Source organism: Panthera leo, chromosome C1 (genome assembly GCF_018350215.1).
Source record: "Panthera leo isolate Ple1 chromosome C1, P.leo_Ple1_pat1.1, whole genome shotgun sequence".
In the NCBI taxonomy this organism is placed as follows: domain Eukaryota; kingdom Metazoa; phylum Chordata; class Mammalia; order Carnivora; family Felidae; genus Panthera; species Panthera leo.
The window spans coordinates 25908015-25932154 of record NC_056686.1 but is presented as its reverse complement, the minus strand read 5'-3'; the positions used below and the strand labels follow the sequence as shown (position 1 = coordinate 25932154).

General features: G+C 50.5%; 1 protein-coding gene across 1 annotated transcript in view; it reads right to left on the bottom strand.

The window, feature by feature from the left end:
- Positions 1-2546: 2546 nt before the first annotated feature.
- The window catches only part of CC1H1orf94 (chromosome C1 C1orf94 homolog), a 36674-nt gene continuing 15080 nt past the window's right edge, over positions 2547-24140 (bottom strand). Inside the window, exons 2-7 of the mRNA XM_042952466.1 lie at positions 20079-20767; positions 16986-17246; positions 15778-15953; positions 11419-11496; positions 7156-7352; positions 2547-2987 (exon numbers count right to left, since the gene is read on the bottom strand). Of these exons, the coding sequence (XP_042808400.1) occupies positions 2912-2987; positions 7156-7352; positions 11419-11496; positions 15778-15953; positions 16986-17246; positions 20079-20767 (1477 nt within the window). The 3' untranslated portion in view covers positions 2547-2911. The remainder of the gene's footprint in view (positions 2988-7155; positions 7353-11418; positions 11497-15777; positions 15954-16985; positions 17247-20078; positions 20768-24140) is intronic.

Sequence of the window (24140 nt, the reverse complement as noted above, 5' to 3'; positions counted from 1 at the left end):
TTCAAAAGCATTTTCTTGTTCTGATTTTTAAAAATAAGTATACAGCATATTGTCTTATTTTCTAAATGTACTATCTTATCTCCCCAAGAATATTATGGTCTGTCTCTTTTTTGGTTCCTTTTTACCTTTGTTTTGATCCATTTCTTTCTTGTTGGGGATTGCCTATTCCTATTAAGACTCAGGTCTTTTGGAAGCCTAGGTGGCTCAGTCGGTTAAGCGTCTGACTCCTGATTTTGGCTCAGGTCATGATCTCACAGTTATGAGATCAAACCCTGCGTCAGGCTCTGTGATGGGCACAGAGCCTGCTTAAGATTCTCTCTCTCCCCCTCTCTCTCTGTCCCTCCCCCACTTGTGCATGCTCTCTCATTAATTAATTAAAACACTCAGGTCGTTAAAAGTTGATTTGCAGCTTTTGTGATGGACATAATCATAGGATAATTTTTATTGGTGCCTTCAAGTGTTTTTGGGTCAGTTCAGCTTCTCCAGAGGATCTCCCAAACCCCTGCCTCTTGGTTAAAATCTAGGTGCTGGCATTAGGTGGGTATGTGTATTTTGCTTAATCCCCATTTTAAATCTGGACTCTCAATTCCACAATCCTTATGCATGGTGTCCAAGTTTCCCCAGAGAAAATGCCTCCTGTCTGCTATACAACTGTCCATGGCCCCTCGCTTTGTGTGGTCAGGATAGAACCTACCTTCTGCATCACATCCTCACTTTCAACCCTCCCCAGCCCACCTTTCACGGTGTCCAGTACCGGACTCCTACTGAGACCTTCAGGGCTCTGCAGAAGAAAATCGTTTGCTTCTTGTTGATCGGTGTCTTTCAGTGGGCATCTCAAGATGATCTTCCCCTGTTCCACTGAGGTATTTACTATTCCTCTATCCCATTTCTGCTTCCGTATATAGTGGATGGGATTGCTGGCTTCTCTTAGTTTCACTGAGAATGGAGTTCATATGGGTTTTCTTGTTCTTGCTATTTGGGGGGCAATTTCAAGACGGACAGAAACATCTTCACTCCACCATTGTAAAATCACATGTCTGCATTTAAGTAGACATAAATCTATATTAAGTCTACATTCTCTTTTAATCCCCACAACTATTCACATAGCCATTCATAGAGCTGAGGTTTAGAGAAGTTAAATTCTCCGCCCAAGGTCAATGTCGGAAAGTGGCTTAGAACCCAGGTCTCGCCAAAGGCAAATCAATGCTTTTTCTCTTACTGTCTTCTATCTCCAAACACCCTGAGATCAAGAGAGGGTGGTAAATGATGGTCCAACTTGTGGTTAATACCTGGAGATACAATGCCAAGAAGCCCTTCAGAAAAGGGGTCCTGAGTTTGTCAGAACTCCTTGGCAACTAGTATCTTTCAGAGTCCATGGCAAATCTAGACTGTTAGCCAAAGGAAAAAATATATATACTAAAAATAGTGTCCAGCCTTGGGGAAAGGGGCTAATGAACTCAGAAGGAATCCTAGACTCAGGCCACAGAAAAGGGAGAGGGCCTAAGTCCTAAGAGAACTTAGAAGATAAATTGATTTCCAGGTTCCCAACAGGAAAGGCCAGTGAGGCTAATGGTGTCACCCTGTAAGGTCAAGAGTCATGCTCTTGTAAGCACAGGGCTAAGGCTGCCCCAAGACATCGGTGACTTCCAGACCCTGACCTGTCATCGCTGTCAGGATTGGGCTCAGCCAGGGTGGGGTTGATCTTTCAGGTAACTAATAAGATTGGTAATAGAGTAACTTATAACTGATACTGTTGGCCTGTCTCATACGTGCATAGCTCATTTTTTTTTTTGACCCAAGAGTAGGTCCCTAAATTAACTCTCTTTAATGTCATCTTGTTAGAATTTTCTAAAGGATGATCCAGGGGTTTCATTTCACAGACCATCCCTGATCAGGGAGGGCCCCCTGAACCACCATGGGGAAAATGATGGTGTGGCTTTTGTCAGGCTGAGGGGAACCGCTGCTTAGCGATGCCACCTGCCATGGGTGTGGGGGAGTTTAGTATGTGTGCTATTGCCAGTTGAGACCATCATCTCTTCCCAGAACTGTGTCCTCCACATGTGTGGTCAGGATGCTCTCAACACCCTTATTCAAGTCACTGATAAAAGCTAATCGAGATAGATCAAAGGGCAGTGCCATCAGGTTCAGTTTTGTCATTGGCCTGGGGCTTGGCATTGATAGACAATCTCTGGATATAGTCCATCACATTTAGGATTATTCTTGGAATTGATTTCCAGATCAAATTTCCCCATCTTGTATCCAAGAGAGACTTTTTCTGTAAAACAGCCACCTGAGCAGGGTGTCCTTCTTTTATGTCCACTCCTGAGATACATCAGTTGGGATGTTGAGAAGTGAGTGGGTCACCGAAGAGAAGAGTAAGCCCTTCAGTTTATGATCCCTGGGCTCCTGTATTTAGACAGCAGCCCTTTGAGAACTCCGGCCTGTGGTTTCTTGTCATGTTCTGGGTAAATGCTGTGTCTCGTGCGTGGGAGAAATGAGCAGTGGAGAGGACACAGAACATCACAAAAATAAATAGGCACACTCCATTTCAAGCAGCTCTCACTTTTATCATAAAATACAAACGTTCTAAAATTAAGTGTCTTATTTCTATTTTACCAACAACAACAAAAACAAAAATCACTCATGTCAGCTAAATACAGGTGCATAGATGGTTGAGCAGGTGAGTGTGAATATGAGGGAGGTGCATGTGTGGCGGGTGGTGTGTGTGAGGGGGGCTATGTGTGTGAGAGAGCTGGTCAACAGATGAGTCTGGTCTTGCTGTTTTCTATGACCTGGTCGGAGCCTTGGCTTCTCCAACTTCATGCCACACTGCTATTACAGAATCCAGAATTCCAGAGCCCTTAGCCCTGATCCAACGGCTAAAGTAGGAGGGGGGAGAAGAGAAGACCATCTAAAAATTTATGCCATTCCCACTGGAGGAAAAATAGGGGCTATTCATCAGGGGCCCACCAGCCGTCGAGCCAAACCTGGAAGAGAGAGAATACAGTGTCATGATGAAACTCCTGATGTTAGCAGAGATATTAGAAAAAGTAATACATTAATTTTGTGGCTGTCAAGGACTGGGTAGATCATGACAGGCTTGAAGGCTAAACGCGTTAGCATAAAAAAAAAAAGCTTTGGCTCTGGGAAAATAAAATATTAAAATGATCCAATTGGGGGGCAATAAAGAGCTTCTTCTGCCCCTTCCTTAAGGCAAGGAGCTCCTGGCAGCCTGTAAGGGACTGCCTCTCTGGGGCCAGTGCTCCCCCAATCTCTAGGACCACACAGCAGGGAGCCTCTCTGGATCTGAGCACCCTACCTGTGGGCCTAAAGCCATTCTACCTGCCTTAGAGGACCCAGGTGTGTCCTTCAGGAATGCCACCACACCGCAGAACTCAGGGCCACGTCCCAGTGGGAGACCACGGAGTCTAGACCATCCCAGGGCTCCCTGACCCCTTATCAACACCAAACGAAATCAGGCTTTCCATTTCAACACCAGAGCGAGGAATAAGCGCTGAGACGTCACTGAGTGCCTGGGACTTCGCTTAGACCAGCAGGGAAGGAAAAGCCGAGAGCATTTGAGCCTCACCTTCCAAGCGCAGAAATATGCACACTTCCGCTTTTTCTCCCCGGCACCACACTCCCGTTCATACTTCAAAAGAGAGTTCAGAAGCCATCTCCTCCGTGACCCCTTCCCTGACCTCTCCAGATGGAATCATTTACTCACACTTCTGGGATCCTATAGCAATTTTTTCACCCATCTGCTAGGATACTTGGAATGAATGGGAACGGAGATCAGTACAAATCGCAGCGGAACAAATGGCTAGATTTAGTCTAATCCAGGGATTCTCGGTCCCTTTTCAGCTGGGCAGATGCATATTACAGAAGACGTTCACGTTCACCACACCCTCCCATGAATTAATGAAACGAGAAGAGGGAGGGGGTGGGGGAGGGAAGAAGGAATGGGAACAAGCCACCACATTAATTTGTAATGCCTCAGCTGGTATCCAGATCTCTCGCTCACAGTGTCATGGGCAAGCAAGGCTTTGGGTTAGTTAGATTCCCCTTTCGTTAAATAAATTCCAAGAGAGCAGGGACCTTATCTGGACTATTTGCCACTTTATGCCCAGGGCCCAGCCCACGACCTGGCACAAGGGAGATGCCTCATAAACAATTATGCTGGCTCTAACCCCCCCTCACCCCACCCTTTTTTCTCCCTTCCAAAAATCACATTGGAAAAGAAATGATGGAAAGTGATATTATAGGGATACACTGGATTCCACTCTGATTTACAAAAAAGACCATACATAGCCCGTACTTCAGCATTTCATAATTACTGGTAACAAATTACTCAGGACACACCTCATATCGGATTGCCACGCCCCATGAATCTAGGCCATTCAGGTTGGGAACTTTCAGTGGGTTCAACTGTCAAGGGCATGGTTTGGACAGGACGTTCATTAGAGAGCCAGGAGGAGAGGTAATCCCCATGGACTAGAGTGATCCAGGAGTGATTCCTGGAGGAAGAGGAGGAGCTTGAACTGCCTTGCACATGGCCAGTTGTCCTGGTTTGCCTGCAACAGTCTCTACACTGGCATTTCCAGTGTGATTATTCTTTGTGCTCCTTTTAACTCTCAAACTTATTGTTGTTTGGAAGATAAACCATGTGGTTATCCTACCCCGATGAATGCATGCAAACTGATGTGGCAAAGGGAGGGGACCGCTCAGGTCCTCCTTCCCTGACAGCCACCTGCTCCTTCCTCTCCCTCTCCATATGGTTTAGTCTCTTGGTTCGCTTCTTTGCTCCTGACCCTACTTGTCTCCCGGACTACCCGGACTACACTCTCCCTCAGGGCCCCTGCATGCTTCCTGCCCAGCGCCGCCTCTCCTAGACCTGTTCCGCCCAGATGACTGGGAACCCCAGACACCACGGCCCTGCCTGGCGCTCCCTGCATCCTAGCCCACGTGCTCACATTGCTCTGTGATCCCTCCCTCTCCCCTCCAGGAAACACCTCCTCCCTGGCCTCCTATACTCCACCCTCACCTATTCCTTCGCCCACCTCACTAACGCTCCCTCTTAGAGCCTCTGCTGCGTCCTCCACAACTCCCCAACCTCCCTACCTGTAGGAGGCCCAGCGCTCAGCCCTTGGGCTTCATCTCCTCTCGATGCACACATACTCCCTGGGCGATCTCATCCCACCCCGTGCCTTTAAATATCATCTATATGCTAATGACTCCCGAATTTATATTGCCAACCCCAGCCTCTCCCTTGAGCCCCAGACTCACACATCCACCTGCCTGTCAACAGCCCCACTCATATGTGTAACGGGCCTCTCAAATTTTGCATATCCAAAACCAAACTGCATCGACAGACCCGTCTTTAAGAGTCATTTTGACCTTAGTATTTTGGCATTTCCACTTGTTCAATTCAAAAACTGAAGAATCATGCTTGGCTTCTCTCTCTCCCTCCTTCCACATCCTGCATCATCAAATCCTGTCAATTCAACCAAGAAAATAAATACTCCAGATCTTTTCACTTATCTCCTTCCCACGGTCTCTGCCCTAGTCCACACCGCCAGCACCTCTTAGTCTGACAGCTGTCAGGGCTCCTATCCTGCTCCCCTGCACCAGTTCTTGGCCCGTGGTCCAGGCTTCATACATTGTCCAACGTCCTCTTCTTTAGACGGAGAATTAGAATACATCCTCCAAAAGTTAAAAGCGTTAATGGCTTCCCACTGCTCTTTTTTTTTTTTAATTTTTTTTAAACATTTTTATTTATTTTTGAGACAGGGAGAGACAGAGCATGAACAGGGGAGGGTCGGAGAGAGGGAGACACAGAATCCGAAACAGGCTCCAGGCTCTGAGCCGTCAGCACAGAGCCCGACGTGGGGCTCGAACTCACAGACCATGAGATCATGACCTGAGCCGAAGTCGGTCGCTTAACCGACTGAGCCACCCAGGCGCCCCTCCCACTGCTCTTAAAACTCCTCACCGTGCCCACCAGGCCCTATCTAGTTTGGCCCTGCATCCTCTCCGATTCCAATCCCACCCACTCCCTCTCCTACGCGCTATGCTCCAGGAACACTTCCTACCTCAGGGCCACTGCGCTTTGTATTTCTGCCCAGAGAGCTCATCACCTATATATAATCCCTCATTTCATTTAGATCTCTGCTCAGGAGACATCCCTTCATTCTCTCTCTCCTAACCTCTGGCCCCTGACACGTGAGCTGCTTGTTTATTTCGGAATTGTCTATTTCTTCCACTGGAATGAGAGAAGGAAAACCTTTGCCTTGTTCCCTCCAGGAATCACTGCCTAGGACAGTGCCAGGCACACACGAGGTCCTCAATAAACACCTTTTGAATGACCAAATCGCCCCTCTCGGGAGACCGGGGCCTGCCCCCACCTTGCCTCACTTTTCCCATCTCCCTTTCCTGAGCATGAATGTTAGTTGAAGATTTGGTGGGTGGGAATGAGCGGCCGCGTGCTGTCATCTTAAAACAACAAACATAACTTTATGGCTGACCAGCAGGTAAAATGTGTGTGGAATTTTCGGCTAAAATGTTGAGTTTGTGTTGGCTGCTTGCGGTTAAATCCTTCTCATCTGCCGTTTGGGGCACTTCGGAGGAGAAGCGTGAGGAGCCCTGATAAGCAATGGAAGCCCCTTCAGCAGGCCTGTTACAAAGTCAACAGGATGTTGGAGAGATTAGCCTGGGAAGGAGCTCAGGGTACAGGAAGTGGGGGGAGAAAGCTGTAAGAAGATCGCCTGGCCGTGTCCTGTTGTAAACCGAGCAAACAGTAAAGGCGGGTGTGTTATGCTTCACAACCTGCCACCTGCTATAGACAGTGCATCGTCATCCACTACAGCTCTGCAGCTACGTTTCTGCAGCCAGACTGTGGGGCCCAGCCCCCCGACGGGCCTAGAAAAGGGGCCCGGCAGGCCCCAGACCGGCCTCACCTCCACACCGGACCGGTCCGCGACCCACATAGCCTCCTGACAAGCACAGGGCCCCTCCCTCCCCCTCCCTCCCCCTCCCTCCCCTCAACCATGGAACGTAGGTACCAAGAACACACCAGCGAGGCCCGGAGCACTCGCCTCCCCTCCCCGGCAGCTTTCTGGGTACCAGGTGGACTCCCAGTGCGAGTTGAGGACTCACCCGTACGCCTGGGGGACGAGGTACTGTGGCCCATCTCCTGCCATGGGGGAAGGGTCTCGGGGATTGGCGGAGAGCTTTGGAGGTGTCCTCTGAGGGTACGGATAGCTGGGCTGCACAAAGGGGATGTAGCCCAGCAGGGGGGTATAGGAAGAGCGGAAAATCTGCTGTCCCATCTGCTGTGGATTGTACGGTGTCACCTGCAGGTCAGAGATGAGAGAGGGGCTGGGTCCCGCAGAGCCCACTGCTTCCAAACCTCACGGTTCCCAGCTCTAACCCCAACCCTAATCCCAGGCGCCACCCCCCCTCCCCCCAGCCCCTTGTTCCTCACTCATTGTGGAAGGCAATGTGTTGAAACGGCAAAAGCACAGGGCTCAGCTGCTGTGTCTGACTGGCAAGGTACTTAATTTATCTGAGCCTCAGTTTCCTCGTCTGTAGAATGGGCAAACGCTCCCCTCCCCCAACGGACTCCCCTGAGTCCGCTGATATAAGTAAAGAGACTGGCACGTAATAAATAGTACATAAATTTTATTCCCATTCTCTGCCCCACCTCCCTACCTGTTCCTCTGTCAATAACCATCCCCAAAGTCCTTGTCTCTTACTTTTACTGTCAAAAAAAGCTGTTGAGATTTATATGTCCCTGGCCTCTACCTCAGGATCTCAACAGATTCCCAATGCAAGACAGCCCTGCCCCGTGGAAATGCCCGTGACAGGTGATGGAGATGTCCCGTGTCTGCACTGCCCAGTATGGTAGCCGCCGGCCCCATGTGGCTATTGACTGACTACTTGAAATGTGACTGCTGTGAATGAGGAACTGAATTTTAAACTTTACTTAATTTTAATTGACTTAAGTTTAAATAGCCACATGTGGCTAGCGGTTACAGTACTGCACAGTGTGAGTCTGGGAGAAAGGGCACAAAAAGGCAGTGGGATTCAGCTCACACTCTGGAGAAAATTAGGAACTCTGTGGGGTTTCAGACACTACCTGGATCTGACTCCTACCAACGGACACGCCAGGGACCCTATCTGTCTTATCTACTGATATCTTCTCAGCCTTAAGACAGTGCCTGGCACACAGTAACTGCTCAATAAACATATAGTAAATGAACGAGTGCAAGAGAGAAAGAGAGAGGAAGAGGAGGGAGGAAAAAAGAGGCCACTAAGTGTCTGCTTGAACACCTAAAGTGATGGGGAGCTCATTACATGTTAAGCACTACGTTCTACTACTGACAGCTCCAAACGTCAGAAAACTCTCTCTTGGACAGCCATCCTCCTGTGTGCCGAAGGGAAAATTGGGGAAACTTCTGGGCTTCCTCTTTGAAAGCAAGAGTCTGGGGTCCAAGCTGCTCAGGGATTCAGCACACAGACAGCCCTCTCTCCAACACTGCACATCCTTATCTAATTAAAAAAAAAAACAAAAAAACTCACAAAGGCTAGGGTTTATTGAGTGCTTAGGGCATGCCCAGCCCTTCATACAGATTCTCTCACTCAAACTCCAAACAGCCCTGGGAGGCAGGACCATTACTATTCCCACTGTAGGAATGAAGAAATGGGGTTCAGAGAAGTTAAGACCTTGCGTAGTAAAGTGCTTCAAGGTGTCAGAGTTGTAGTGGGAAGCCCCAAGGCATGCCGCTGTACCGCACCTCCACGCATGCTCCCTCTGGAGGCTGGAGGTATGCTCCTCCGTCCTGGCCCTCCCCATGTCTCCCCCAGAGGATACATAGGACTGGGTGATGCTGGACATGGGCACCAAAACCCCAAGATGACAAGCTGAAAGTCAGAAAGGGCCAAGGGCTCAAAGAGAGAACCCAGGAAGACACCTCCCAGGACAGACACCTGCAAGAAAATGGCAGAAAATCCCCCTGGTTTTCTTGGGGGTGGGGGTGGTGGGTGGAGTCCCGGACCTGGGAGGGAACTGACGTGAGAGAGGAGACAGGGGTCCTACAGCTGATACAAGCTTTTTTTTTTTTTTTAATTTTTTTAATGTTTATTTATTTTTGAGACAGAGAGAGACAGAGCATGAACGGGGGAGGGTCAGAGAGAGGGAGACACAGAATCTGAAACAGGCTCCAGGCTCTGAGCTGTCAGCACAGAGCCCGATGCGGGGCTTGAACTCACGGACCGCGAGATCATGACCTGAGCCAGAGTCGGACGCTTAACCGACTGAGCCACCCAGGCGCCCCACAAGCTTTCTTTAGAAAGGTACCCTAACTACATGTAACAGCTAAACACCATACAACGGCCACGTATGCTGCCCTGGAACTATCTCCAGGATACACTCTGCTGACAAGACTAATGTTAGAACAGTGTGCCCAGAAAGCAGCATCTGTACAAAATGTTTGTATAAATAGATACCACTGGAAAGATGCTTGAGGAACCAGCAACAGTGACTCTGACATTTTAAAAAATTTTGTACCATGTTCTTATATTACTTTTTCAGATGCACACACGCCCAGAAGGTCGCCTCAGTGCGAACTCTTTGGAGCTAGGTGGGAGGTAGGTGGTTGGTATCACTGTTTGTGGGGTGGGGGTGACTGACTGAGATTCTGTGAGCCGGACTGTCTCCTCTCTGTTCTTCTTCAGGATGTAGATTCCCTACTGCTAGAGAAACAGTTCTGGCCCAGCTAATAAAGTAGGCTCTACCTATGGGCCCTTCTCTACCCTCTGGAACATTCCAACATACTTCAGGTCAGGGGGGCAGTTTGCAGAGAAAGGGTGGGGCTCCCTGGGGGGAGAAAAGAGAGCCAAGGAGTGTAAGTCTGAGTGCGTGTGTGTCGGGGGGTGGGGGGTCTGTCCACCTGTGTGTGAGGGGCCAAGACCAGCCTGGGGATGAAGAGCAGTATTAGCTTCTCTCCTCACACCCCCGTTTCTGCCCCAAGACTCTCAGTCTCTCTGAACACACTTGTGTGTGCAGCCTGGGGGCGTGCATATGACTATATCTTCATGTGTGACTCTGTGTGTTTGCATTTGTCTCTGCTGCTTTATTTTGATACTGTGTTTTTGTGTATCTGTGTCCAAGAGGCAGTAAACCATGGTCATTGGCAGCATGGACTCTGAAGCTGAGCTGCCCAAGGTCAAACTCCCAATTTTGCCGTCGTGTGATTTTTAAGCAGATATCCGCTACCCACGGAAGCAGGGGTGCCAGATTTAGCAAACAAACAAAAAAAGATATCCAGTTAAATCTGAATTGCAGATGAACAGCACATAATTTTTTAATATCGGTGTGGCCCATGCAATATTTGGAGCTAACTTATACTAAAACTCTACCCACTGTCTATCTGAAATTTAAGTTTAACTGGGTGTCTCGTATTTTAACTGACAAACTGACATGGAAGGGTGTGAGTCCCCAGCCCCACTGATGCTGGGCAAACCCATGTGATTTTCCTTGGCCAGTGGAAAGCGGGTAGGCGCACATCGCCACGTGCTGGCTCTACGCCGAGGCGCTCGGAAGCATCACGTGTTTCCGCTCACCCCTCTGGCACTCCGGTCATCCACGTGGCAGGAGCCAAAGCTACCATGTCTTGGTCCCCAAAGGAGGTCACATGAAACAGGCTTGAACCCAACCCCAGCCCAGCTCAACCAACTCAGAGGCCTATGAGTGAAAAATAAGTATTTATTGTTGAAAGCCTCTGAGGTATTGAGGCCATCTGTTGCCACAGGAAAAGCTAACTGGTATGTTAACTTTGTGACCTTGCGCAAGTTATTTAATCTCTCTGTGCCTCAGTGTCCTCATCTTTAATCTATTTCATAGGGCAGTTGTGAAGTTCGTGCAGGTAAAGCCCTTATCTTTTTTTCTCTCTCTCTTTTAAAGTTTATTTATTTTTGAGAGAGAGCTAGCATGCTTGTGTGAGCCGCTGGGGGTGGGGGTAGAGAGAGAAGGGCACAGGGGATCCAAAGTGGGCTCCGTGCTGACAGTAGAGCCCGATGTGGGGTTAGAACTCATGAATTGTGAGATCATGACCTGAGCCGCAGTCGGATGCCCAACCGACTGAACCACCCAGGCGCCCTGCCCTTAGTTTATGCAGGTTAAGCCTGTAGAGAACGGCTGGCACATAGTGAGGGCTCTGCAGGTGCCAGCTCTTATCACCAAGGGACACTGGTTTGTCTCCACATGCACACTGGCCTCTGTGCCTGTTCTCTGGGGCTAAGGGCGGGCCAGGAAATATATGGCCAGTGCCCAGCTGGATAAAGACGAGGCAGCAGATGTCCTTCTGACTTGAAGGCCTTTGTGGAGCTGGGACAGAGGTGGGCAGGTTGTCTACTCACCTGTCGGGAGTAACAGCCCAGCTGGGGGTGCAGGGCCTGCTGATAGGGCATCCTGGCTGCACGCTGTGGATACAGGCCCTGCAGAGAGAAGGGGGAGGCTCAGCAGTGTGGGGAAAAGGGCTCCCAGCCAGCCAGAGAGCGGTAGCCGCTCAGCCCAAAGACCAGCTCACATGCCTGGATCACCAGCCTGCTCGAGTCCGTCCCACCACACTGCCGGCCAGACCCACCCGCCAGTTAGTCCTGTCCAGCCATCAGGCCAAACAAGCACGACTCACCCCACACAGGAAGCCCCTTCTTGGGCAGGATTCATAGCCCTTGGGGTGAGTATTTAAGGTAAGACCTTGAGGAACCTGATTGCCTCTTGAATCCCAGATCTGCCCCTTGGTGGCTGTGTGACTTTGGGAAAATCACTTCACTTCTCTGAGCCTCTTTTCCCTTGTCTACAAAATTATATGTGTTTGAACCTGGAAAGCCTGTGAAAGTAGCTACATTATTCTTTTTGCTATTTCACCCTTTGTCCTTTCCCCAAACCCCATTCCTGCCCCAAGACAGGAGTTATCGATGTACATCTGTGTGCATGTGTGTGTCAGTTTGCATCTGTGTTTATTTAAACACATCAACACGTGTGCTTCCATTTGTGTCTGCAGCTGCGTGTTTCAGGTGCATTAGTTTGGGTCCCTGCTGCTGTGTGTCTATGTGCCACATGTACACCTGAGTCTGTACCTTATGATGAGGATTGGCCCGAAGATCAATGAGCTAGTGCATCGAAAGGGCTTAGAACAGTGCCCAGCACATAGAGAGGATTCTGCAAATGTTAGGGATTTTTAGCATTTCTCACTGCTCCCCACCCCTTGGAGAAGGTGTCTGGCAGTTCAGCCAAATGCAAAGTGGAATCTTTATTCCAAACTCTGTCTGGGGTAGCCTCAGGCATCCATGTATACACACACACGCACACACACATGCACACACACACACACAGACACCCTGCTTCTGTGGGTAGCGTCAGATCATGGCCCCTCTAATCTCAGACTGCCTCTACCTGCCAATTCAGAGTCATCTCCTCAGATGCTGCTCAAAGCACCCCTCAGGCCAGTATGTCTTTCCCGAAAATTCCAAACCCTGAGATGTTGCCTTCATTCTGGGCTCAGCTTGTGGCAACTATCAAAGTGTTGGTGGCTGACACTGTACCCTTGATGACTTCCTCAGAGCCCATGAGCTCCTCATCAAAGGCTCCAGAATTCCTGACATGGGGCCCTATCTTCCAGGTCCCCAAGTTTACACATCCTCTAAGAACCTCTCCTTGGTCTCTGCTCCCAACCAACGGACACAGACCGTGGTCAGGCCCCTCCCGCCTCCACCAGCCCCTTCATCTGCATCCCAGACCCTGCGGCCAGGGCAACCCCTTCACCATGACCACAGCCTAGTCTCTGTGACCCCGGCCGTGGCCTGACCCTGGACAGAGAAGTCGGACAGATGGGGCTGTTCCAGCCGGCAGCCAGCTCCGAGGCCACGTTCTGTGTGTCCGTCTCCCTCCCCATCAGCCTCGGCTCTGTTATACACAGCAGACTCCCCCAGGCCACCATCCCCTCCACATTGGCCTGGGCCGGGCTACCCCTCGGGCCTGTGCAAGACAAACAGCCACCTTCCTGCTCCATCCTGGATGGATTTTCAAGAAGCTGGGCCACATGCATCAGCATGAGCAACACACTATCTGACTTTAAGGATGTTGCTAGTTGTTCAACTTGCAATTCTGGAAAATCGAAAGCAAGGTAAATAAACACTCATTCTTCTTTGCTTGAGGTCATGGCCTCTTTCCACTCTCCCTCCTTAACTGGGAGCAGCATTCCTTTAGGCCAAGCAGCCCAGGGCACTCTGGAGTTCCTTGGTGCTGTGGACTTAGTCTTTCATGGCTCTGCATCGCTCCGCATCGCTCCACAGTAGGGTTCTGAGCAAATTGGCTTTGGGACCTCATCTTTATTCCTAACGCCAAGCAGGAAAAGAGACTAGGATAGACCGTTCCCTGTGTCTCCTCCAGGTCTTTGGAGTTCCCTGACCCTGTTTCCTAGGAAGACCAGGGCTGAATAATAATAAAAACCAACATCTGTATCACAGTTTAGATTTTTCAAAGCTCTTTCTCACCCATGAACTCAATTAACCTTACAAGCGAGTCAAGCGTATGCTGCTGTTGTGGCTGCTGCTTATTATCATGAGCCCATTTCACAAGTGAGGAAACCAGGGCTCAGAGCGTTTAGCTAACTTTAACTTGCCCAAGGCCACACAGCTCGAAGGCAGTAGATTCCTTTAAACCCAAGTCTGCCGATTCCAAAACCTGCCTTCTTTCTATTAAATCAGGCCCCTTGACGAGCTGTCTTGAAGCTGGATGGCATTATGAAATCACGAGGAGCTGGAAGAAGGTAAACTGCACTGTTCCCCATCACTACCTGGGAGGGTGAGCGTCTCCAGCCGAGGCCAGGAAGCCGTGGAAGCAGCCCTGCCCTGCAAACACTGGCATCTCTGAAAACAAAGGGTCTCTGTGCTCAGGTACGTTCGAATCTCCTCCCTCCAAAAAGTCAGGTCAGAAGCGGGTGTCGTAGCAAGGAGCTGCTATCTCCTCTTTATAAAGCAAGCCATCATGAATCAGCTTTATATGCCGAGACGTGAGTGCACTTAGATTGGATCGGTTTACACTGCATAAAAGTATGCAGCTGCTTCTTTCAGAGGTGGGGTGTGCACACAGGGCTGTTCTTTGATTTGTTCCTGACGTGTGCTGGACTGTGAGCTTGTCTGTCATCTTCGAATGCCCTCGCCTGGCCAATGCTTGGCCTCTAGTCAGTGTCGAGCAAAGGTTTTTGAATTACTTAAATGAATGAGTAAACACATAAATAAAAATGAACACATCGGTGAGTCGGTGAATAAATGCCTGAAGAGTAAACAAGCAAACACAAACATGCAAGGGTGAAGAGTACTGGAGAAGGGGTCGGTGAGTGGAGGAGGGCATGCGGGCACTTCTCTCAACACTGATGTAAGGAGGATCCAGATATGGGACCCGAGTGTGAGGCTTTCGATGACTCAGATGTCGTAAGTGAGTGAACTGGAATTCAGGAGGAGAGGGCGGGCCCTTGTCCTCTTTAGCAAACAAACAAACAAAAAAAGGCTTGAAAGCAAAACATCAAAGGGAAAGAAAGCTTAGCTTCTGTTTAAGATTCTGGGGCTAAGGCTGGTGCACCGGCCCAGAGAGGCTTTATATGGGGCAGAGAAGATCTGCCTTCTGCTCAGGGGACATCTAAGCCATAAGGCTTGCTGCTCTGCTATAAAAGAGGGAATGACACAGGGAGCCAAGGAGAAGTGGAAGGGGAAGGGACACAGAGAGAGGACAAGATGACTTTCAGGTGTCTTGTCTTCTCTATTTGCTCTCTCCATGCTTTGCTGGGCCAGGCTGGGCAGCAGGTTCCCAAGGACCTGACTGTTACTAGTTGGCATGTCCCTCCAGTACACCCACGTGCCGCTCTGGAGAGGTGCTGGGGCGGGGGGCCAGAAGACTAAGTAATCCTAGACACTGAGCGCCTTTCCTGGAGAAGCTGAGCACTACCTAAAGGGACTATTTAAGCTACTGAATTGAACTCAAGTTTAAACCAGAGTGGACATTGATTTGATTTTTTTTCTTCCTTCTGCCCAGTGGGCAGCAACTCTTAAGGGAAATTGACTTAAATAGACAAACTAAAGAAACTACATTTTCCTGCATAAGTATGTTCTGTGAGTAAAATTTCCAATCCTGCTACATGTGTTTCTGGTCACTAATTCCCTTTAGGCTATTAGGCTATGAACCCAAGACTGAAAATGTGTATGCCAGGCCACCTTCACTGGTACAAGCTAAGACCACTCAGATGTCGTTGAAATAAGGTGGCCATACAATTTGGCGTCCACACCAGGGCACTTGAGAGTGAAAGGGCGTGCTTTTAATAATTATGCCGGGACAAAAGTCCTAAACCCGGACTGTCCTGAGTACTCTATAGGACACATACCATCCAGGTAACAAGGAAGCACTAGCAGGTGGGTGGGAAGCTGGGACCACACCATCATCCTATGCTGGGAGGCTAAGCACTTAAACGGCCAAAACTAGCAAAGCAGATCTGGAATACACAGCATAGAGTGAACTGGAATTCAGACAATGGAAAATTTAGAAGTGTGTGTGTGTGTGTGTGTGTGTGTGTGTGTGTGTGTGTGTATACACCACACAGTTGGTCTGATGTGGCTGCAATGAAGAGAATAACAAGTCTAAAGCCTCTTTGTGAATCAGGCTCCCCATAAGCCACAGCTTCTCCATGGCTGGAAGCTGGACAGCCAGACCCACTCACTCACCTGATACTGTGGGAAGGTGGAGTGATTTGTGAACACGGGCGGAGGTGGATAGTTGAGGTTGAGCCACAGTGGCTGGTTCAAGGTTGCTGAGGTCCAGGCTGTGGCAAAGCGTGGGGTGAATACATTCCCTGTGTACTTGAGGTTGTTCTCGTCGGCCACTGTCACAGGTGGGTTAACTGCAAGTCACAGGAGAGGTAGAGTATTTCAGGGATTGGAGAAGAAAGAGGCCAGGACACCCTCAGCACCGTGACTCCCCCAGGATTAACACTCTCAGATGTCAGGTCTTTTAAGCTCCAAGACTCGGGTTCTTCAAAGTTTGGGTGACTTTCCAACTACAGAAAAACATCGTTAGCACACACCTGGCCAATTTGGAAGAAGTGAGAATCCCAGCATGGTCTGGCTTAGAGCTCTTTCTCCATCATTCACTAGTAAAGGAGATGGTTTAGCAAGAAAAAACAATAACCCAGGTTGCTATGGCTATATTTCACCTAGGTACAAAACCAAATTCTTTCAAGTGCTTTACAAAAATCCAGTTTTATACCAACAATTGCTATGTCGTTGGAATTCATTCTTACCAAGTTATTAAAGCAGTCCCCTGGGACATGTACTTGGCAACACCGAGAACCTTATATAGGTTATTGTACCTATATTGGAATCACTTTTTAAAAATCTCAAACATTATTTAACTAATATGGTACGACCCCAAGTTAGTCTGAATGAATGAGATTTGGTTGAGTTGTTCTGGGATATAAATCCTAGGTTCTCTCCTTCTATAATACGTCCTGTGAGCTTATCACAGAGTCAGAGCTGGGACCTCAGTTTCCCCTTATGGGCATCTTTTTTGGGAAAGGAGTTCTGACTGAAACAGTTGTAAGGAGAGAAAGCAGGGACACGAATAATCTCAATGTAGAAATAATAGGAAGCATGGATTTTTCTTGGGCTTGAGCAACTTGAGGGCATATGAGGCACCCTGGCTTCGAGTTGTATTCAAATTGACCACTAATGATGCCCATGGGACCCTGAAAGCCACCTGTATTTCCCTAGTAGTTGTATTCCTGATGAGGGACGTAGGAGAAAGTCATTTCCCCATTTTATGAGTTTAGAAACTGACACCCAGAGAAAGACAGTGACTCAAAGGCAGCCATTTGGCGGCAGAGTTTCTGGATTCCCTTCCTCTACAGATGCTCCCCTGGGCACGCTCAACTCACGTTTCAGCTCCAGCCCGTCCACCTCCATTTTGCTGCGAAGCTTCAGCTGCCCGCTGGAGTTTTTGGTGGCCCCAAGAAACTCATAGAGCAGGTTCTTCTCGGCTGGCCATACAGACTTCGTGGATGGCAGGGCCATGGACATGGAGCCTATTGGGTCACTGCAACTCTCCTCACCACCGGTGTCCTTCCGGCTCTGGGGCCACTGACTGAGAAAGAGGCTCTCTCGACCCTTGGTTGGATCCTTGGTGCTAGGGTTCCATTCTACAGCAGGAGAGAAACTGGGTCAATGGCTCTGGAAGGCCAAGTGCTGGATGCTGGGAGAACCCTCTTGTGGACAAAGTGACAGGTCCTCCCTAGCACACACCTGGGACTCAAAGCACTCTGGGTCCTCTCTGCCAGCCCAACCCAGTCCTACTCTGCTCCCTGGAGCCTTTGTGGACCATTGCCCATTCCAATCTTCCCCTCTCATGCATGCATACATGGATCCATCCACCCTCCATTTGTACCTTCCTCCCTTCCATCCATCCATTCTCCCTTTCTTCCATCCAAACTTCCTTCTTCCCAATTACCTTTCTTTTCTTCTCTTCTTTTATTTTCCTCCTTCCCCTTCCTTCCTTTTTCCCTCCTTTCATTCCTATCTTTTTTCTTTTCTCACTCCCTCTTTTTTTCCCTCTCTTCTCTCTATTCATCCACAGTGCCAACCCTGGATACAAAGCTGCCTTCAGGGGGCCCCTGGTTTAGTGGGGGAGACACACATTCCTGCAGAGCACATGGTCTGCACCGAGGTCCAGCCCCTCACCATGGACTCTGCTCCTGCTGTGCCGCTCGCACATGGGCAATGCAGCCCGCCCGTCAGTGCCGGGCCCTGACCTGAGTCCTGAGGACACTGTGATGAGTCAGAGCTAGACTCAGCCCTGCAGGAGCTCACAACAAGGAGGGAGAGAGAGACAGACCCAGAAATAGCTCCAGGACAAGACAGATGGGGACCGTGAGGTGACAGAGGGACACAGTGGGAGAAGAGGGTGGCTGAGACGGCTTCTATCTGAGATGGTCAGAGGGTTTCCGGAAGGAAGTGGGCCTTCAGTGAGGCCTTGCATGCAGGAGTCTGGAAAGGTGGCACTGCGGGAGAGGGTGTCAGGGAGACACGATGAGTCCCTGCATGGGGATGGGGCCAGGCTCAGGTCTCCTGCCAAATAGACTGAGTGGACTGCCAGCGTGAGGATGCTGCCTGGACCATTGTGGAACCCTCCACACCTGTATTTCCTTTTGAGCAAAAGGAACTCATTCTTCAAACATAATTAGCTATGGTTGAAATTATATACATGGGGGTTTGTTTGTTTTTAAGGCATTGTCTGGTTGGAGTAGTGTTCCCCACTCCTACCCCAACCTGGAGGTTTTGCAGGTCTCCCTGGAGCTTGGCTGGGAAACGGCCCTGGACAAACAGCAGGTGCCCTCAGATCATTCCCGTAGTGGCTGGATCGGAGGACCTGAGCTCCCTGTCACCTGTTGAGAGTGGATCTGATCCTACCAGCTCTTGCCCCCACCACAGTCCAGTGGCCTGTGGCTGAGTGTGGACAGAACTGGGCCTGCCCTCCTAGTGCCATCCCAGCCAAGGAAAGAGTGCTATAGTCTGAGCCAATTTAGGAGAAAATGACATTTTTAGCAAAACATGTCCCTAGAGTCTCTTCCAAGAGTTTCTCTGGTTGCCAAGTTTAGCCCCCAGCCAGTGTGCTGAAATAACGGTACCCACTAATAATAGCCCTTTCCCCAGAGACCCACACACCTGCAGTCTCTCACCCACCTCCCATCGCCTTGAACACACTTGCCACTCACTCGGCTCCAAAGCTCCCTCTTCTAACATCTGTGTACACAGACAGACAGACACACATACACACACACTCCTGCCTGTCATTCCTCCGCCTCACTCACACGTACACAACTACGCACACAAGACACACACATTCAGATGCACTCACACCCGCATTTTTTCTAGCAACCATACTCACATCTGTAAAGTTCCCTTTGGCACACCTGTGCCCACACATCTATACACACAGACACACACAGGTAGCGGGCACGGTGGGTGGGAAAGGACTACCTCCAACCCAGCGGCCCCATCCGTCAGGGAGCTATCCATACATCCTTTCTGGAGAAGGAGATGGCAGGAAAGTCCCACCCTCCGGGCAGGGTTCCACCCTCACACGCACAGCCCATGGCTCCAAAGAGGCCACTGGCTCCCAGAGACTCTTCCTAGGACCCAGAGTCCAGCTTGCTGTCCCCAGCTCTGATTTCTCAGCCTTCCGATAATGCTCCAGAACACAGAACACGCACCTATTTTCTTAAGGAGAGGGATCTGAGCCTTCCCAACACAGGGATCTCAGCTCTCCATCCACGCTCACAGCCTGGGGGTAATTTTTCTTTTGGTTGACAGGGGTATGGTCAACTCTCCTAGTAACTGCTGGCTGTGGGCAGATGCCACTGCCATCAGTCTGCCTTGGAATCGTCCAGTCTGAGTGGCTGGATCAGAAGGGGCACAAGATGCAGAACCTGGGAGTGGGATGGGGGGGGAACAGTCCCAGGGAACAAGTCCAGAGCCAAGAGTCTGAACTAAACGTGGAAGGTTTGCACATTCACTCCCAGGGCCCAGAGCGAGGACCAGTCCTCATGGTCAGAACAGGTACCTTTATCGGAAGCCAGATGACACTGTCTGCTAATCAAATTTCCCTCCTATCTGGCTTAAGGCCCCCATGCTGCAGTGACAGCTGGGGTAAACGCTTCCCTCAACGTACTTTGAGTACCTGGATTCAAAAAATGAACCCGTTACCAAATGTGCCTCTATCTCCCCTCAAAGTGCGCTGGGATCAAGGCCACCACGTTTGCTTAGACAAGCTGTGCCCCATACACGGGCCTCCAGCAGAGGGGGCCTGTGGGTGCAAAAAGCAGGCTGCACCTGGGGCCCGCACCCACCAGAGAGACCACTGCCCCCCCACTCTGCACAGAGATGCCATCTGCACCTGCTGCAACCCTGATTGGCTTGCTGGTAAGTCCCTCCCTGCAGGCTCATCTACTGGCCCTGCTCCCAGGCCCACTCACCCGTCAAGAGGTGCCCCTCCATAGCAGAGTCAGCCTCGGGCTTGGAGCAGATCTTCGCAAACACTGGGAGCTGCCTCTTCTGAGGAGGGAGCTCAGGGAGCTTCTCAGGGGGTGCAGACAGAGGCGGAGGCGGTAGCAGTAGGAATGGGCCCAGCCCCATGGGCTCCCTGGGACCTGGGCCACCGAACATGCTGTTCTGCAAGAAGTCCTTGATGACCCTTGTCTCCTCCAACACCATCTTGTTGTCAGGAGCCTTGGACGTTTCTGTGGACTTGAATGGGAACTGAGCCAGGAGCTTGCCGATCTCTGAGTTAGAGGCACCCAGGCTGTGGCCCCCATCTTCTGTCCCCTTGACACTCTTGACCTTAGCAGCACGCAGAATTCCCGTGACAGTAGACATGACAGAATCACAGTCCGGCCGGCTGCTGATGACAGACATGGCCACCTTCGGCTCAAGAAGCGTATCACCAGCAATGATGGAGGTCCCCGGGTACTCACTGCTGTCCGCCACCGGAGGAGGTATGAGAAGGCAGGGAGCCAGCTGTCTGGGTCCCTCGGGAGAGGTGCCGGGGGCCTCCAGCTCCTCCGAGCTCTCTGTGACCAAAATGAGGTGCTCTTTGGTCAGGCTTAAGAACTCCTGCTCCACCAACAGGGAGATCTCATCTTTATCACAGCTGAGCTCCAGAGCTCTGCAAACGGGTCAGAAAGACAGGCAGCTTTAGTGCCAGCTCACTAGGGGTGGCTCCGTGGCAGGGCCCAGGCCCCAGGGAAGGGGGAGGAAGAAAACATGTCTCCAGGCCAAAGAAACCTACTGTTTTCTCAAGACAGAAAATGGACAAACAGTGGGTTCCCAAGAGGTTTCTACACATGCCAGCACCGAGAGCACAGTTCTGGGAATCGGGACACCTGGGTCCTCTCCAGATACTATGTCTTGCTGAGTGAGCTGAGCCTTAATTTCAATCCAGCCCTTCCTGTTCGCTTGTGCCCAGGACCTGAAACAAGGAAAGACCAGCTGCACAGGGGTCAGGAGTGAGCCGACAGCTCTGAGCGTAGAGGCCAGAGTGCTGGGGCTGAGCGCCAGGAAGCCCAAGACTCACTGCCCCGTGGCAGGGGGAGGGAAGGGACTGTGGAGTGGACAGCTGGACTCATGCCCTGCCTCCCTCACTTCCCCGCTGGGACCTTGGGTAGGTTGCTTAGCATCTTGACACCCTGTCTCCTCATCTGGTTAACAGAAATATCATAGATGTACAAAGCACCGTGGACAGCGTCTGGCACAGAGTAAGGGTGACACGAGGGTGTCTACACCTGTGTCAGCTTGGTTGGGCTCTGGATCCTGGAGTCCATACTGCTGCCCCGTGGCTACCCATGTTTCCCCCCCCCCCCCCCCCCCGGTTGGCATGGCCCTCCAATCAGATCACAGTCTCTGGGCTGAGCCCAACTTCCCGTGGGCAGCTGCAGTTGCTTGGTCCGTGCACTGATTCACATGCATCTCCCTGTACCTACACACTGGCCCCTACCTGCACCTCACACAAGAGGATGGCAATCCTGTTGGCCTGGCTTGTGGCCCAGCCTGCCGCACAAGCATCTTTGGCAAGGGGGCATCTTCCTCCCTGGCACTCCCAGAAGGACCATGACTACCTAGCTTAAAACCATCTGCTATCCATATTTGGTGGGCTCCCATAAGAAGTGGATGAGGTGCTCTAGAAAGAGCATTCTGAAAACTTCTCAGTGCTCTCTCCTGGGAGGTGAAGACAATGAAGGGGCAATGGGGGGGTGGGAATGAAAATGCCTCATGAATGGAGCTCTGCCAATGGGGACATCTGGAGCACACCCCTACTCTCACAGTTCATCCCGGGGGCTCAGTGAGTCCCACAAACAGGGACTATGAATGTTCCCAGCAGGGATGTGGCTTCCTGGTAATGTTCTTTGTATATGAGCACATGCACGCTCACCCGTGTGCAAGAGCAAATGCACGCACGTGTGGGTGTATTTGACGCATACACACGTGCAGGCACAAAATGTCTCGCATGTTCCCACACACAGAACCAGGGGGAAAGTCACTGCATTTGACAGCCAATCAGAATGGACATAGGCTACAGTCCCAGAGGCTTCCTCTGTGCCAGGTATTACCCCCTTCGTTGCCAGGCCCTGATGAGGCCCAGAGGGGTGTAGCAAGGTTGCTGGGTGGCCAGGGTAAATGGGAAACATTGGGAAGAGCTGAAGATATGGGAGTGCCTCACTATTCTAACAACCGAGACAGCCATGCCCCCGGTCACCAGCTGTGCACGCAGCCTCAGCAGACTTAGAAGCAGAGAGAGGTGCCAGGAAAAAGCAGACTCTTGGCCAAATGGGTCTGGGTCTCAATAGGGTGCTAGTGTCTATTTCATGCCAGAGCCCAGAACCTCCAGGCCTCCCCTGTAGCACGGGCGTGACACCTGTACCGGCAGTAATGGCATAGGTCTGAGAACGTGGTGAGGTGCCCGGCGCTGGCTGCAGTGGGAGGGTCCTGGGAGCTCAGGAAGGTGGTGTGGCTGCAGGGAGTCTGGGCCATCTTCCATTCAGGCTTTCTTGATCCTTCCATGCTCTCTTCCCCCCTCCTCTCTGCCCTCTCCCATTCTCTTCCTTTCCTCCGTCCCATGTCTAGACTTTGTCTATAAATAGGCCCCACTCTCACTGCTGTGTCCCTGGGAACAATCAGAATAAAAGAGGCTACCAATCTGGGTTTTAGACCCCCTTCTTCTTCTTCATCATCATCCTCAAAGGGAACAGGTGAGTCCTGAGTCACAGACACCAGACATTTAAAGGACCACTTTTTGACTCTCCCCTCTACAAAGCAAGCTATATACCAATAGATTTTCTAGAAAGACCTATTACAATGATATCAATTTTAAAACATTGTGATAATGGTATTGTGGTTTATGCTTAAAAAAAAAACTGAGTCCTTATCTCTTAGAGATACATACAAAGTGTTTACAGATAAAATTATGTTTAAGATTCGCTTTAAACTTAATCCAGCAGGGTTGGAGGGGAAGATGGCAGGGTCATAGATGAAACAAGATGGCCTCACATTGGCCATCACTAAAACTGGGTGACTGATAGGTACATGGGTTCATCACGTGCTATTTGCTCTACTTTTGGCTGTTTTTTTTTTTTTTTAATACAAGTGTTAGACATAGATACACATAGAAAAAAGTCTCACCACTTACTTAAGGCCAACTCTAAGGAGAAGTCGAGGCAGATTCTACAAGACCCTCAGGACCTTGGGGTCCCTGAATCAAAACCCACCCTCAGAATACAGGCAGAAACTGAGTATGAACCCCTATCCTTACTCTGGATACATCACAGCAGTCACAGACCTCTTAGGAAGCTGGCATCCCCAGAAGGGACGGCACAGTGCCAAGAATGGAGGACCCACTCTGTTGTGGGCCCTCCATGTACCCCTGAAAGGCTCCACTCTGGCTGTGGGCCTTCCACGTACCCCTGAAAGGCTGCCCCCGGGCACCGAGGCTTCCCATGGGCCTCCACAAACCCCTATTTCCCTTGCGTCTGTCATAAATCCGCTACAGAACAGACAGGAAGCCAGGCATCCACGTACATGCTTGAATTTAATCCTCTCCACATTCCTGGGCAATAAACAGCATCATCCCCACTTTATGAATGGGAAAAATTAAGCCTGAAAGAGGCCAAGGACCTTGTCACCTAGAAAGGGTGGGGATGCCAGTGGGTCTGGCTGCCTTTGCTGCCTCCTCCTACCGCATCCGGCTTCCTTTCCAGGGTCAGTTATCCAGCAAGGACTCCTACTCCATGGCTGGGCTTCGTTCCCCAATCTGAGTGCGATCAGGGCCATTGCTAGTTTCATTCCATCACTCCAGCCTGTGGAGGATCATTGCGGTGAATCCTGGGTCTGTCATCCATGGCATTAGCTGTCCCTGACAGCTCCATTTCAGCTGCATGTCTGATGAGCACGTCTTTTGGGTCTTTCGCCAATTTATGGATAGAAATGTTGAAGGGAACAAGCCCAGGGCCAAGCCTTGGAGACACTGCCGGAGACCCTCCCCGCAG